Genomic DNA, 13,110 nt, shown 5'->3' with positions numbered 1-13,110 from the left:
GCGGCGGCGGCTGTCCCCACCACCTCGAGGAGGCTGGCCACTCTTGGCTGAAATCACGGCACGTTGCGGCTGGAAGCAGGAGTATTGTTTCAATTATTTCCATTATATAAAGTCAGGCCATTTAATATATTCTGCCTCAAAGGGGCTCAACTAAAGAGATAAAATAAACACTGGAAATCTGCTCTGCTGACATGGACCAGGAATTCAGTTTCGACACCAAGCCTTCCCTCCCATCGCACTGCTCGTCTTCCCTTTCCTCCTGGCTCTCTCTCCTACTCTTGCTGCCCCTTGGCCTACAGTGCCACTTGATGCCAATTCCCTCCTTGGGCTTTGCTCCTGTTTTGGCAGTTGGAGCACTTAAAGGCTGTGTAGCCATGCTGGTGTCCAGAACTGGAGCAAGCTAGAGGAACCAAGAAGAGAGATGGAGCTCCAGAGCTTGCTCTGGGATGAAGGATGTGATTTATGGCAAATCTTAAGCCTCTTGGGATGCCACATTCCCTGGGAACAGCAGGAATGGCGGGTGGCACAAACCTAGGAATGGCAGAAGTGTGGCATGAAGAGGAGGAGGAGAAGGAGGAAAAGGAGAAGGAAAAGGAGGAAGAGGAGGAAGAGGAGGAAGAGGAGGAAGAGGAGGAGGAGGGGAGAGCAAATGTGCCATGAGCGTGCTGCAGGCTGCACTTGGCAATGTCAGCACTAAAATCAGCCACCTTCACGCCTTTCTTCTCATCTGGGAGAGCTGATGGCACCCCAGCATTGAGGGACCTCACTGGCTCTGTGCTGGCATGGGAGGTGGTGAGTTGGGCTGCCAGAAGGCTGGAGCTGCTCCCACTAGCTCTGACCAGACAGGAGCTGCTTCCCATTAATGCTTCCCACGGCATCAGCCTCCCCAGAGCACTCCTCCTTTGCAGGGCTGTGCTAGTCCAGGTATTCCCAACGTGTTGGCATGTGGCAAGGAGCACCAGCCACAGCAGCAGTAAATCTGAGATTGGCCTTTCACAGCACATTTCCCTGCTCCGAGCTCTCCTGGAGCGGGGTCATGGGCAGTGCCACCTGCAGAGACCCGAGTGATGGAGGAGCCGTGTCACGGGATGCCAGCGAGGGCTGTGGTGCAGCGTGAGGTGGAGCTGGCTTTTCTTCAGAGCAGGGAAAGGGCCTCTGCCTAACTGGCGCGAGAGCAGCTGTGACTTTCCATTCCTGTGGGAAGTGGGCTGCCACCGTCCAAGCATCTGGGCTTGTTATGATGGGAGAGGAATGCCAAGTATTTTTCTTCCTTATCCACTACCATCCGCTCAAACCCTCCCCTGATCAAACCCACATTCATCGCCTGGGATGCACTGGGGAAGATCCCTCCCAGCCCTCGTGGCTGCTGGGAGCTCATGGCACCTGTGGAGAAAACCCCGCCCTCATCCAGGGGCTCCCTCCATACCCCTGCCCCTTCCTGTCCCCTGCTGCTAGCCAGCTCCAGACATTTAATTTTCACTTTGCTACCTTTGCTAGGAGCATCCCTGCACCTGCATCCTTTTGCCTGCATCTCTGCACCTGCATCCCTGTGCCACCACCTCTGTGACCGCATCCCTGCTGACCTGTGGGCCCGGCGGGACCACACTGTCCCCTCCAGAGCCCTGAGCATCCCGAAAGCAGCCAATGGGATGGTGCCACGGGCGTGTGCCCTGGGGCGCCTGCCGTGCCGGGAAGCAGGCGGTGCAGCTTTGGAAGGTCACCAAGATTTTTCCGAAGATGAAAGTGTGCTCAAGTGTCAAACAAACTTTCCAAATTATCTTTCTGGACACTTTCTCCCCTCTGCTTTGGAAGACGGAGGAGGAACATTTCATTCCCTCTGTGCTGGCGTGGAGCGGGGCTGCGTGAGGAGCCGGAGCTGCCGGCGGCACCCGCGGCTCAGCCTCGCTTCTCCCCGACACCATCCCTGAGTCACCGCGGCTGCTGCCCTGGTATCAGGGCTGGGCTTCCCCCTCCCCGCAGCCCCCCAAACTTCTCTCAGCACAACACAGGGTTGCCAGGTCCAAAGTTAAACAGCAGACACCACCTCTCCTCCCGCCGACAGTAGGATTTGTCATAAATAGACAAATTAAGGGAAACGTGCTCTCTCAGGGATACCTGGCACACAGCAGCCTGGGCATGGGGACTGCCGCCCTTGGCAAATCCCCCGTGATCCCAAACAGCTGGGCATGGGCTGAGCAATGGCCACGTGGTGCCCCCAGGATCCAGCACGAACGAGAGCTGTCTAATTAGCGCGTCCTCCTGTGACGGGTCACCCTGGCAAGGCTTGTGCCGACATCTGCTCACCCGTGCCAGCAGCCAGAGACTGTGACCTGGCCCTTGCCCAGTGTTTGCCTCCCGGGTCTGAACGAGGAAATTCCCTATGGGCTACAGAGCAGCTGTGCGGGCACCCAACAGGACTTGTGGAAGCTCCTTGCCCTGTGGCATCCATGTCTCATCCCAGTCACTGCCATCCACACCGATGCAGCTGCCTGCAGCCAGGGTTTGGACACACTCAGATATCCCCAATGCCATTGCCATGTCCCTATTCTTCTGTGCAGGGATGGCAGCAGCATCCCCATGTCCACATGGGCCCCAGCCCTTGCAAACTCCTGATGGTGATGCCATGCTGCAGGTTTGGTTGTTTATGGACATTTTGTCTGAGCCAAATGCTGCAATTTATGCATTTTATGTGTAATTTTTTAATTTATTTCATAATTAGGAAAAAAAAAACCCTAAAGTGATCCCAATCATTATTACTCCTGGTTTCCTACAGTGAGGCCAAAGGGGTCTGAAATGGCTCCTTTGTTGTCTGATCACTAACCCTTCAGGAATGAAAGGCAGCAGTGCCGGATGGGAGCGGTGGGGAGAGAGGTTCAGGGGGGCTGGGGGAAAGAAGGGAAACAGGAGGGAGAAATTCGAGGGGTAGAGAGAAGATTAACCCCAATGTACTGTCCCAGGCATGGCTGGACACCCCAGGACACAGATGGACATGTCCACTGCAGCCCTGTGGGTGGTCCCCTCTGGTGCAATGAGTTTGCTGGCTCTCAGCACCCCCAGCCCATTCGTCCCTCCCAGGCAATGCAGACCCAGAGTATCCCGGGTGGAAAGGGGCCCTGCAGCTCACTGGTGTGTGGGATGAGCAGGTGGATGATGACTTGCCCCAGGGTGCTCAGGGGGGTCCTGTGTGCCCAGAAAATCTCTCTGTGCCCCCTCTGGGGGGAGGAGAGGGGCACCGTCTGCTGGTTTGCATGTGGTGAGGACAAGAGTTAATGCGCTGTCACTGGGGCTGTCACAGGTGGCCAGTGGCCTTGGAGACCTGGCTGGGAGGTCACCAGGCTGTTCCAGGGTGCGGATCCTGGCTCAGGGTTGGGACGATGGGATGAGCACGTGGGGCTCCCACGATGGGGACCTGTGCCTGTAGGTCACCTGGCTACCTGACAAGTGAGATGTCCCCCTCCTGTCCTGAACCCCACTTCAAGCACAGCCCCTAGGTGGGTATTGAGGAGCACAGCATGCAGCAAGGGGTGTGGACAGCCGCATGGGAGCCCAGAACAGCGCAGTGAGCTCGTCTTGGCTTGGAACAGCTTGGCACAGCTCGGGTCAGCTCAGCTTCGCTCCCGCAGCTCGGAGGGAGGTGAGTTAAGAAGCGCTCGGAAAATCAGAGTCAGCTGCAATCCTGGGGACAGCCGGGGCAGACCCGCAGCCGCCGCCGGAGCTGCCGGAGACCCACCACGGCTCCCGGCGACCGGGGGGCTCAGCCCTGCCCGGGGGCTGGCACTGGTTCCCCCAGCCCTGCGGGGACTCGGAGCGGGGGGCTGAGCCGGGGGAGCTGAGCCGGGGGGCCGGCGCAGGCAGCGTCACCCTCCTGGCTCCACCCCCCCAAAATCGCAGGGGGCTTCGCTGTGACCCCGGCGCTGGGATGGCAGCGGGACAGTCGGACCGCGGCGGGACGGCGGGACGGTTCCCAGCCGAGGTGGTGGCTGGAGTGCTCCGGGGGGATCCAGCCAGGGCGTTTGCCAGTCGCTTTGTTGCTGCTGGGGGATTTTTTATTTTTTTTTTTAGGATTATTATTATTTTGAAAGGGAGGGTGAGGAGAGGGGGCTGACACTGACTATAAAGGCAGAGCTGCCTGGAGCAGCCGGCACTTCCCCGTCACCATGAGCACTCCCCGGGCCTGACAGCCCCAGCCTGCCCCACTGTCGTCGGCTCAAGCTGTCCTAGAGTGTGGCTGTGTGTCCAAAGCTCGGGTTGGGATGGTGTGAGCCCGGAGCCGCTCGTCGCCCTCCCACCACCCCTCACCGGCTCTGGCAGGAGCCGAGCCCGCCAGCCGCTTGGATGATTTGATTTCTTCCCTGTCCGACATCACTCCTGCCCAGATGCAGTGGATAATATTCATGTTGCTGTTATTCATCAGCTCCATGGAAATGCTCACGCAGAACCGGTGGAAGAAGCAAGGTACAGTGTGCGCAGTGGGCTTGTCCCGCTCGGCTCCTGCGGGGTGGCTTTGGGACACCAGGCTGCCTGTCCTGCCTGCACGGGGCAGGAAGGAGTGGTGAACCAGGGCTGGAGGTGCCAGCAACCAGCACACCCCCAACCCCTCGCCTTGAGCCCCCTTGGGGACCGTCTGTGTTCCCTCCTGGGTGCGTGGCGCGGGGCTGGCTTGGCGGTGTGGGAAGATGCAGAGCACAGCCCCATAGCCCTGCCTGCCCGGTGCCAGCCCTGCCTTTGGGGCTGGCAGGAGACAAGGGACACTGGCTGGCTGACAGCTCTGCAAGCCCCAGCAGAGCCAGGCACAGTGGGGATAGCACAAAATGGGCTGATTTTCTGATATTTCCTTTCTCTGCATAGCACACCAAGTGCCTTAGGAGTAAAAAGTCCTGGAAGGATGCTCAGAGCCATGGCAGGCACTGCTTGTCCCCTCCCCATCCTTTCCCCAGGAAGAGGAACCAGCTGAGCCCCTGCTCAGTGCCTGGGCAAGGGCATAGTGTGCTGGGGCTGTGTCGAGGCATGTGCCTGGGCACTGGCTCATGTCCCCTCACCCAGCAGTGCCAGGCAGTGCCAGCTGGCTGTGTGGAGTGGGTCCAGGGCTGGTTCTCAGCTCTGTGCCAGGAATACCTTGGTTTTGGAGCCAACATGTGCCAGGATAGGGGCAGGACCTGCCAGGACCAGGGCTCTCAGGGCTGGAGCCTGGAGAGCTTCCCTTGAAGTTGTTCCATGTTAAAGGCATGCGGAGGCAGTAGGTGTGGGTGATGATGTGGGTGGCCAGGCTGGTGGCCAAAACACCCCTGATGGGAAACAGCCAAGCACCAAGAGGGACTCCTGCTACCACTGCTTGATGCTGGGTAACACAATGCTCCAAAGACCTCAGGTCTTGGCAGCCTGGGGATCTGGCTGTGGCTTCACACCCCAGACATGTTATATACCTTGGGATAACCTGCACAGAAAAGCCAGCACAGGGTCCAGGAGCCACAAAAGGTGCTGCAGCACCTCACAGCCTCCCTACTGCCATGAGAGATCTGGTCTGGGCAGTCCAGTGCCCCAGGGACTCATGGTTCCCAGCAGGACTGGGCATAGGGTGGGCAGAGATGGGGGTTGTCACACCCATGTCCAGCAAACTCAGGTACTGCCCCATGCCCAGTGCCCACCCCAGCTCAGCCCTTCCCTCTGCCATCACCATTGGACAGGAGGAGATGAACCCCTCTTGTTCCTAATCCCCAAGCCCATGGTTTTGGAGTGAGCCACATTCTGTTGCTCCCAGTGTCACTCTTGGTGGCAGAGACGTTTGTGCCATGCCAGCACCACTGTGGAGTGGAGGAGGACAACCCCACTTCTCCCAGCTCCATACCATGGGATTATTTCCAAAACCAAGGAGAGGAAGGAGGCCCTGGAGCCCATCCAGGGCTCCCCACCTTCTTTGCCCTGGCTGGAGGTGAAAGGAGAGCAGCAAAAAAAAGCCCTAAATATCAGAAAGAATTAGGGAAGGGAAAGAGGCTCGTAAATCCATGGGTCTCCAGGGAAGCCACTCCAGCTGCAGCCAGGAACACAAATGTTGTCAGCATTTGGTAAATATGTAACAGAGACCATAACAACTTAATGGATCCAAGGTGCGTCGTTAGCACTCCCAGCAGATGCAGCTCTAATGAGGGCTTCTGGCAGTGCTGCCATCCCAGACAGTGTGCCCTAGAGAAGGGACTGGCATGAGCCAGCTTGAGGACAGCTGCATGGCACCATAGCGCTATGGACTGGCTTGCGCCAGGGACCAGCACACGGGGCTGCGAGGCATTGCGTGCCATCATTGTCTGACAGAATCCTCTGCCAGCATCCCCCCAGCTTCCCAGCACCTCTGCCCCAGCCCCACAGCCGTGGGACCCTTCTGATGCAGTTTCTGGGGTCAGAGGGACCACTGCTCCCAGGGCTGAGTCTATGTCTGTGCCGGGAGACACCCAGCAGGTGGCTCGGGGTTGTAGCAACCTTGTGTCATGGAAGGTGTCCCTGCCCATGGCAGGGGGCTTAAGATGATCTTGAAGGTCTCTTCCAACCCAAACCATTCTGTGATTCTATGGTTCTATAGAGCCCAGGTCCTAAGCAGGCTGTACCTGGGCTTCTGGCACGGTCACTGCTACTCAGGCTGTGGTGCCAGATCCAAGCAAACAGCTCCCAACAAAGGGGCATGGTGAAGGCATTGGATGCCTGCATGCAGGAGTTCAGTGCCCCCTTTTGTGGCTTTTCTATGGGCTCAGAGAGTGGGAGCACTTGGCAGAGTCTCTGTGGCCTGGTGGATGTTGGCACCATGTCCTTGTCCCTGGGAACAGAGGTCACCCACCTCGGGGTCAGTCACCCTCCCACAGCCTGGGAGTACAGCACAGGCAGCCAGGGAGGCAGCAGGGGTCTTGAGCAAACAGACAGATTCTTTTCTCAGCTCCTCTTGAGTGCATCCAAAATGCCCTTTGTCCTCTGACACTTAAGAGGCATCAACTGATTAATCCAGGTCAGATCATATTTCTACCCGCTGACCCAGTGGTTGTTCCACTTCCCACGGGATGGGCAAGGCTGGCTTGGGGTGTGGCTCAGACTGTCACCCATGGGATGTGCTGGGCATGGGGCAAACCCTCAGACTGGATCTTGGAGTGCTGGAGGCCATCAGTGCTGACCCAGCTAGGAGCGATGCCTCCAGTGTCCTCCACTGCCAGCAGTGCCTCCTGTCCCTTTGCTGCAGCCTGGACAGAGGTGGGGATTTGAGGAGCAGAGAGAGGGGGGTGGCATTTGCAGGGACAGGACAGCACTGTCCCCCTAGTGTGTCAGAGAGAGGCCACAGGGCTGGGCCCCCCCTCAGCACCTGTGTCACAGCCCCTCTCCTCCATTTGTCCCCGCAGCGAGTGCTGGCCTGCTGGAAAACTGCACGGGCTGCGTCCTGTGCTCTGAGGACAACGGCTGCATCACCTGCCACCACCGGCTCTTCCTGCTGATCTGGAGGGACGGCATCCGCCAGTACGGGATGTGCGTCCACACTTGTCCCCCAGGCTACTTTGGTGTGCGGGGTCTGGAGGTCAACAGATGCACAAGTACGTCCCGCGCCAGCCGGGCCCCCCTGCTCCTGCTAGTGCCCCCTGCTCCCCTCGGCACCCTGCGGGTCCCAGTGGTGCGGGAAGGGCGATGGCTTTATTTCCCACGGCATCCCTGGTGGCACTGGATCCAGGGGCGGTCGGGTCGGAGGGGCTTCGTCCCCTTTTCCCTTGCCCAGAGCCGCAGCCTGGACCCCGCAGCTTTTGGGTCCCCGGCGGGTGCCAGGGCTACCCCGGGCTGTCCCGCTGACCGGCCGTCCCTCCCGGCAGAGTGCAGGTCGCCCAGCTGCGAGAGCTGCTTCAGCAGAGACTTCTGCATGAAGTGCAAGGACAAGTTTTACTTGTACAAGGGCCAGTGCTTCCGGCAGTGTCCCCCCGGCACCGCGGCACAGCCCGGCACCCGCGAGTGCCAAGGTAAGCAGCACCCGCACCCGTGCCCGCCGTCCCCGTGCCTGGCTCCGAGGGGTCACCAGTCCGTTCTGTCCCTGTCCCTGCAGAGACGTGCGAGCCGGGCCCGTGGAGCGAGTGGAGCGCCTGTACCCACGAGAGCCGCACGTGCGGCTGCAAGTGGGGTGTGGAGACGCGGGTACGGGAGGTGCCTGAGGCTGCCCGGGAGGAGGGGACTGCCTGCCCCGCGCTGCTGGAGACCAGGAGGTGCCGCATGAAGAAGCACTGCCCGGGAGGTGAGCACCGCGCCGCCGGGGCTGGGGACAGCTTCTCGTCCCTCCAAAGTGAGCCCGAGGGGCGCTGCAGGAGGACGGTGGCAGCAGGGGTCTGGCAGTGGCCGGCGAACCATGCTGTCATCTCCCAAGCATTTTGAAACTCTGGGTAAAGCCGTCATCTCAGGCACATGTGCTGAGCAGCCCTAGGGCTGGCTGCTCCCACCTGGCAGTCCTCGAGACTGCCTGGGACGAGCCAGTGTCCCCTTCCATGCTGGACTGGGCTGGGCTGGGCACTGGCATGAACCGCCGTGGTGGGATGAGGCTGCCAAGCTCCAGCTCCCATCCTGCCACGACGTGAAGGGAGACTTTCTGTACTGCAGCTGTGGGTTAGGAGGGTGGAGACACACAGAGGAGGTTCCTGCAAAAACCTCTGAGCTCCCTAAAAGCTGGAAGGAACACTCGTGAAGCAGGAGGGCATCACCCAGGGAATTTTCTGGCCAAAGTTTTGGGAGACACCCCAGGGCACAGTGCCCCTCCATGGCTCATCTGGCCAGATGTTCACTCATGCTCCTGCATTTCCCCCACCTCACTCCCAGGCTGGGGCTCCCTGTCTCAGGGATCTCCCCACCTTTCACACACCAGACCACTGCAGGGTCTGTCCGGGCAGTGCGTGCACGGGTGCAGGGCTGGCGGTGGGAACCAGGACGTGGCTGATGTCATTTTTGGATGCAGGCGCCTGGACTGAAGCTACCCTAATAAATCTCCACTTAATAACTGGCAGAAAGGGGGATGCATGAGATACCGAAGTGAAGTGCCTGGCAGCAGATCTGAGCCAGCCAGGGTTGCGGTTCGGAGCTGCGGGATTGCTGCGCCGTGGGATGAGCTGGCCGGCTCCGCCAGCGTGGCGGGGATCAGGGAGGACAGCACTGGGGGGGGAGAGAAAAAGGATGAAGAAGGGGGGCAGCAGCAGAGGACGTGCGTGCTGGGCGAGGGCCACGGAGCCAGGAGAGAGGTTTCATCCCAGCAGCATCAATCATAAGTAATATTTTCCTGCTGACAGTGCAGAGGAGCTGATTCCCTTCCCCACCCAGGTCTCAGCTCACGTCTTTGGGGTGCCAGGTGGCTTCGATTTTGAGGATGTTCTCCTCCCTGCTGGTGTGTGGCAGCTCCAGACCCGCAGAGCTGGTGACAGTTTGATGCAAGAAATTTAGTGTGGGAGGACAGGCTGCTCTGGAGCACTATGTCCTGGAGCACCGTGCCCGTGCCCTGCCCTGCCCGGCACACAGTGGGTCCCACTGTCAGGGACTGCTGTGCCTGTGTTTCAGGGTCACTTCGTCTTGTGAAGTTACTGGGAAGGCACTGGCACCTCAGAAAAGTGCTTGGCCTTCTGCGTCTGCCCGTGCTCCTGCAAGCTGGAAGCCGTGGGGCTACAGTGGTGGGCTCAGGGACTGGCAGGACTCTACTCTTGAGGCTGCTGTCTGGGATCAGCTTCAGAGACAGGCCTGTCCCCTGCCCAGCAGAAGGAATCCCATGAGTTCTCCCCAGGCAAGCCCCTCAGGAGAGAGCAGCCCTTCCATGTGTCTCTCTCCTGGGCAGGCTGTTTGCATCCCTGCCACGGCAGAGCGTGTCTCTGCCCTCGCTCCCAGGCTCCTGCCCGCCTGGCCAAGTGCTGGGTTATGGGATCCAGATGCTGGAGGAGGACGAGGAGTTCACTTGATGCATCTGAGGCACCCCCAGCCCAGGCAAGCCAGGGCAGGCGGCCGAACCCGACCGTGTGATGAGAGATTTGTGCCACCACTTCTGAGCCATCCAGGCGGCTGGAAGGGAAAAGCCGCCGCGCTTGGCCGTGGCACAAACCCCTCGCACTGCTGTAAATCTGCCTTGGGTGTCTGTCCCGCTCTCCAGACACTTGGCATGCGTGCCGTGCCCTCTCCTTTGTGGGTGGCAACTGTCTGGAGATCAGAGCCGAGAAACAGGGTTTCAGAGCCAGCCAGGACAAGAACTGGAGCCCTCAGAAGGGACTGGGGACAACAGTGCTGGCACACGCCGCACTGTCCCTGGTGGGACAGTCATGGTCCCTTGTGCCTCTCACAACACTGAACCCCCTCATGTGACACTAACTGGAGTGGGCACAGGGGGGCGAGGACCCACAAAGCTGCCCAGTTTTTGGGGCAACCATTCTGATCTGTAGCATGGACTCGCCCTCCCAGTGGAGCCCTTGGCACAGCAGGGTTTATCCTGAGTTCCTGTTTCTTTGGTGTCTCAGCACCAACACCTCAGCCAGCTGGAGGGTGTGTGGCAGCTTCTTGGGGTGAGCAAAGGTTTGGGTCCCAACAGCCTGACCCTGGAAAGCTGGCACTGGGTTGACCTGGGATGCATACAGGCTCCACCAGCACATTGGTTGTGCCACTGGTGTGGGGACCATCTACCCGTGGAGGGCATCCACAGGGAGAGAGAATTAGCACCTGTGCAAGGATGCCCTCCAAAGCTGCCTTGCTCCCCAGCATGCCCAAATCCTCCCAGGGATGACTGGGTCCCATGGTGGAGGGCAGGTTCCCACATCATGGCAGAGCTCAGCACGGCTATGCCATGGCTGTAGGGTGTCGGCACAGCCACTGCCCCTCTCCAGCATGCACAGTCCTTGCTCAGAGAGGAGCTGGGGTTTCTCCAAGCAGCTTCCACTTGGGTTGAGCTGCCCCACCCCATTCCTAGGGATTTTGGGGTACCAGGACTGAGAGTCCAGCCATGGGAGATGTGGGGACAACATGCCAGTGTCCCTGTGCCCATGCCATCAGCACACCCAGACTCCCCACAGACCCACACTGCTGTTTCATGACTGGGAGAGGGCTCTGGGATCCCCAAAATCAGAAACTGGGTCCAGCACTAACACCTTGAGGGAGGATAGGGGATCATCATCCCATGGATGGGGCTCAGGTCAGATCATGCCTGGCCAACGAGCGAGCGTTCCTTTTCTTCTCCTTTTTCTGTTGCAGAGAAAACTGAACCCAAAAATAAAGGCAAAAAGCGACAGAAGAAGCCGAAGACAGAAAGGCACACGGGCACCTAGCGGGCACCAGCACGGGAGCTGGGGCACCATGGCAGGAGCTCCCAGCTAACTCCTGCCACGATGCTCCAGCCACATCACCCCTGGTCTTCTGTCCACAGGAAAAAAAAATTGCACAATTTTCTCTGCACCCCCCCTCCCCCCTTTCTTTTGAGACAATTTATGGCCTGTAAAACATTTCCTTTTCAGAAAATCTAATTTGCAATGTCCAAAGCAGAGCCCTAGGGCTTGGGGAGGGGGTGGCTCCTTTATTTCTCTGGTCTTCCCTCTCCCCCAGCCTGCTCCATCCCTTCCTCCAGACGGGTGAGATGGGGTTAGGCTGGGGTTGGACCCCGCTAATGAAGCTGATGCCTGCCTGGATAGTGCTCCCCAGGGCTGGGAGATGTCCTGGCTCCACAGGGTCCTGATTTTATGGGAGTGCTGGGGGCACAGTGCACCACTGAGCTGCTCCAGGTGCTGGATAGTGTCCGCCATCCCCAGGCTTGGGAAACTGCAGGACTCCTGGGGTTGGGCCCCCACTGGGGACTGTGTCATCGCTCAAAACAGCCCAGCCTTGTGCTCAGCATCCCCACTGGCACAACCAAGGGACAAATCCTGCTCTCCTGGGGCTCAGAGGGCAGCTGGACCTCCAGACTGACAACCCTTCTTGGGATCTTGCCATCCCAGGACTCAGCACGTGCCAAATCCTGCCATCCTCAGGCTCACAGAGAGGCTCAAAGAGCTTCTCTCCCAGCTGGATGTGGGCACAGGATTTTGGGGTGACCGTGTCTGTATTCAGTCTAGGACAGGGACAGGCACAGTGTGAGTACAAGCCCAGGCAGGGGATGCTGCCGCGTCCCGCGTCCCCAAGCAGCGCTGCAAACCCCTCCCAGCCATCACCAGGATGTGACCGTGGGGTGCTGAGCCCCCTCCCAGCCATCACCAGGGCGTGACCGTGGGGTGCTGAGCCCAGGCGCGTCCCTCCCTGCCACGCTGTGTGTGTCCCAGGCACAGAGGGCTCTATCGGGATATATACCGTGTGTGTGCTTCAATCGCTGTCCAGCCGCAGGCAGCTCTGCGTTTGGGGATTGCCGGGGTGCGAACTCCCCGTCCCCGCCCTGAGCGGGAGCAGGGGGAGGCCGGGGCTGGCCGCGGGGTGTCGAGGCTGCGGGGGCTGCACAGACCCTTCAGGACGGGAGCGCTGGGTGTCAGCACCGAGCCAGCCCCAGAGCCGGCACAAAGCTGCCGGAGCATCGCCTCCAATCGCTTCATGACAAATAAATGGATTAAACCCCCAGCATCGCTCCTGCGTCCCTGTTTTCCCCAGTCCCATTGAATTGATGCCGGAGGGGGTTTGGGATGCTGGCCATGGCCACGGTGCAATCCCGTATTCCACAGCTCTGCAGCTTGGGTCCCTGTGGGGGGACACCCTGCCCTGCCCCCCCAGCACTGGAGTACTGGGGAAAGATTTGATTTCAAGTTTTTAATAAACATCACTCATTGCCTGAGCCAGCAGTGGGGCAAGCAGCAAGTGTGACACTGGGACTGCCATTCCCCAGGATTGGGAACCACCAGGGTTTTTTTCTGGGTGTTGGAGAAAATCCCCCTCTGCTAAGATGCTTGGACATCCCCTTGGCAGCCTGTCCCCCACACCGGGATTGTCTCCTACTGGGGGACACAGCCCAGATCCCATCCCAGTCCATGGGGTGCCAGATGTTCTGACCCCCAGTTGTGGTCGGAGTCATCAGCCCCTGACAGACCCGGCACCCCCCGACAGACAGACAGACAGACAGATCTGGGCACGCCGAGCCCCATGCACAGTCTGGCTGTGTCCTGCCAAGCC

General features: G+C 59.5%; 1 protein-coding gene across 2 annotated transcripts; it reads left to right on the top strand.

Moving 5' to 3' along the window:
- Positions 1–3,819: 3,819 nt before the first annotated feature.
- On the top strand, positions 3,820–12,582 carry RSPO4 (R-spondin 4). 2 transcript variants are annotated; one of them, XM_009093049.4, is made up of 5 exons: positions 3,820–4,455; positions 7,374–7,562; positions 7,833–7,976; positions 8,060–8,245; positions 11,218–12,582. In XM_009093049.4, the coding sequence occupies exons 1-5, from the start codon at positions 4,377–4,379 to the stop codon at positions 11,289–11,291; spliced, it is 672 nt and encodes a 223-aa protein (XP_009091297.1). In that variant the 5' UTR covers positions 3,820–4,376; the 3' UTR covers positions 11,292–12,582. The 2 variants fall into 2 exon arrangements, with proteins under 2 accessions (XP_009091297.1, XP_050837978.1); XM_050982021.1 differs by lacking the exon at positions 3,820–4,455 and adding an exon at positions 7,083–7,227.
- The last annotated feature ends 528 nt before the right edge of the window (positions 12,583–13,110 follow it).

Source organism: Serinus canaria, chromosome 20, assembly GCF_022539315.1.
Source record: "Serinus canaria isolate serCan28SL12 chromosome 20, serCan2020, whole genome shotgun sequence".
In the NCBI taxonomy this organism is placed as follows: Eukaryota; Metazoa; Chordata; class Aves; order Passeriformes; family Fringillidae; genus Serinus; species Serinus canaria.
Note: the sequence above shows the minus strand (reverse complement) of the source record. Positions and strands in the feature narration are given on the sequence as shown.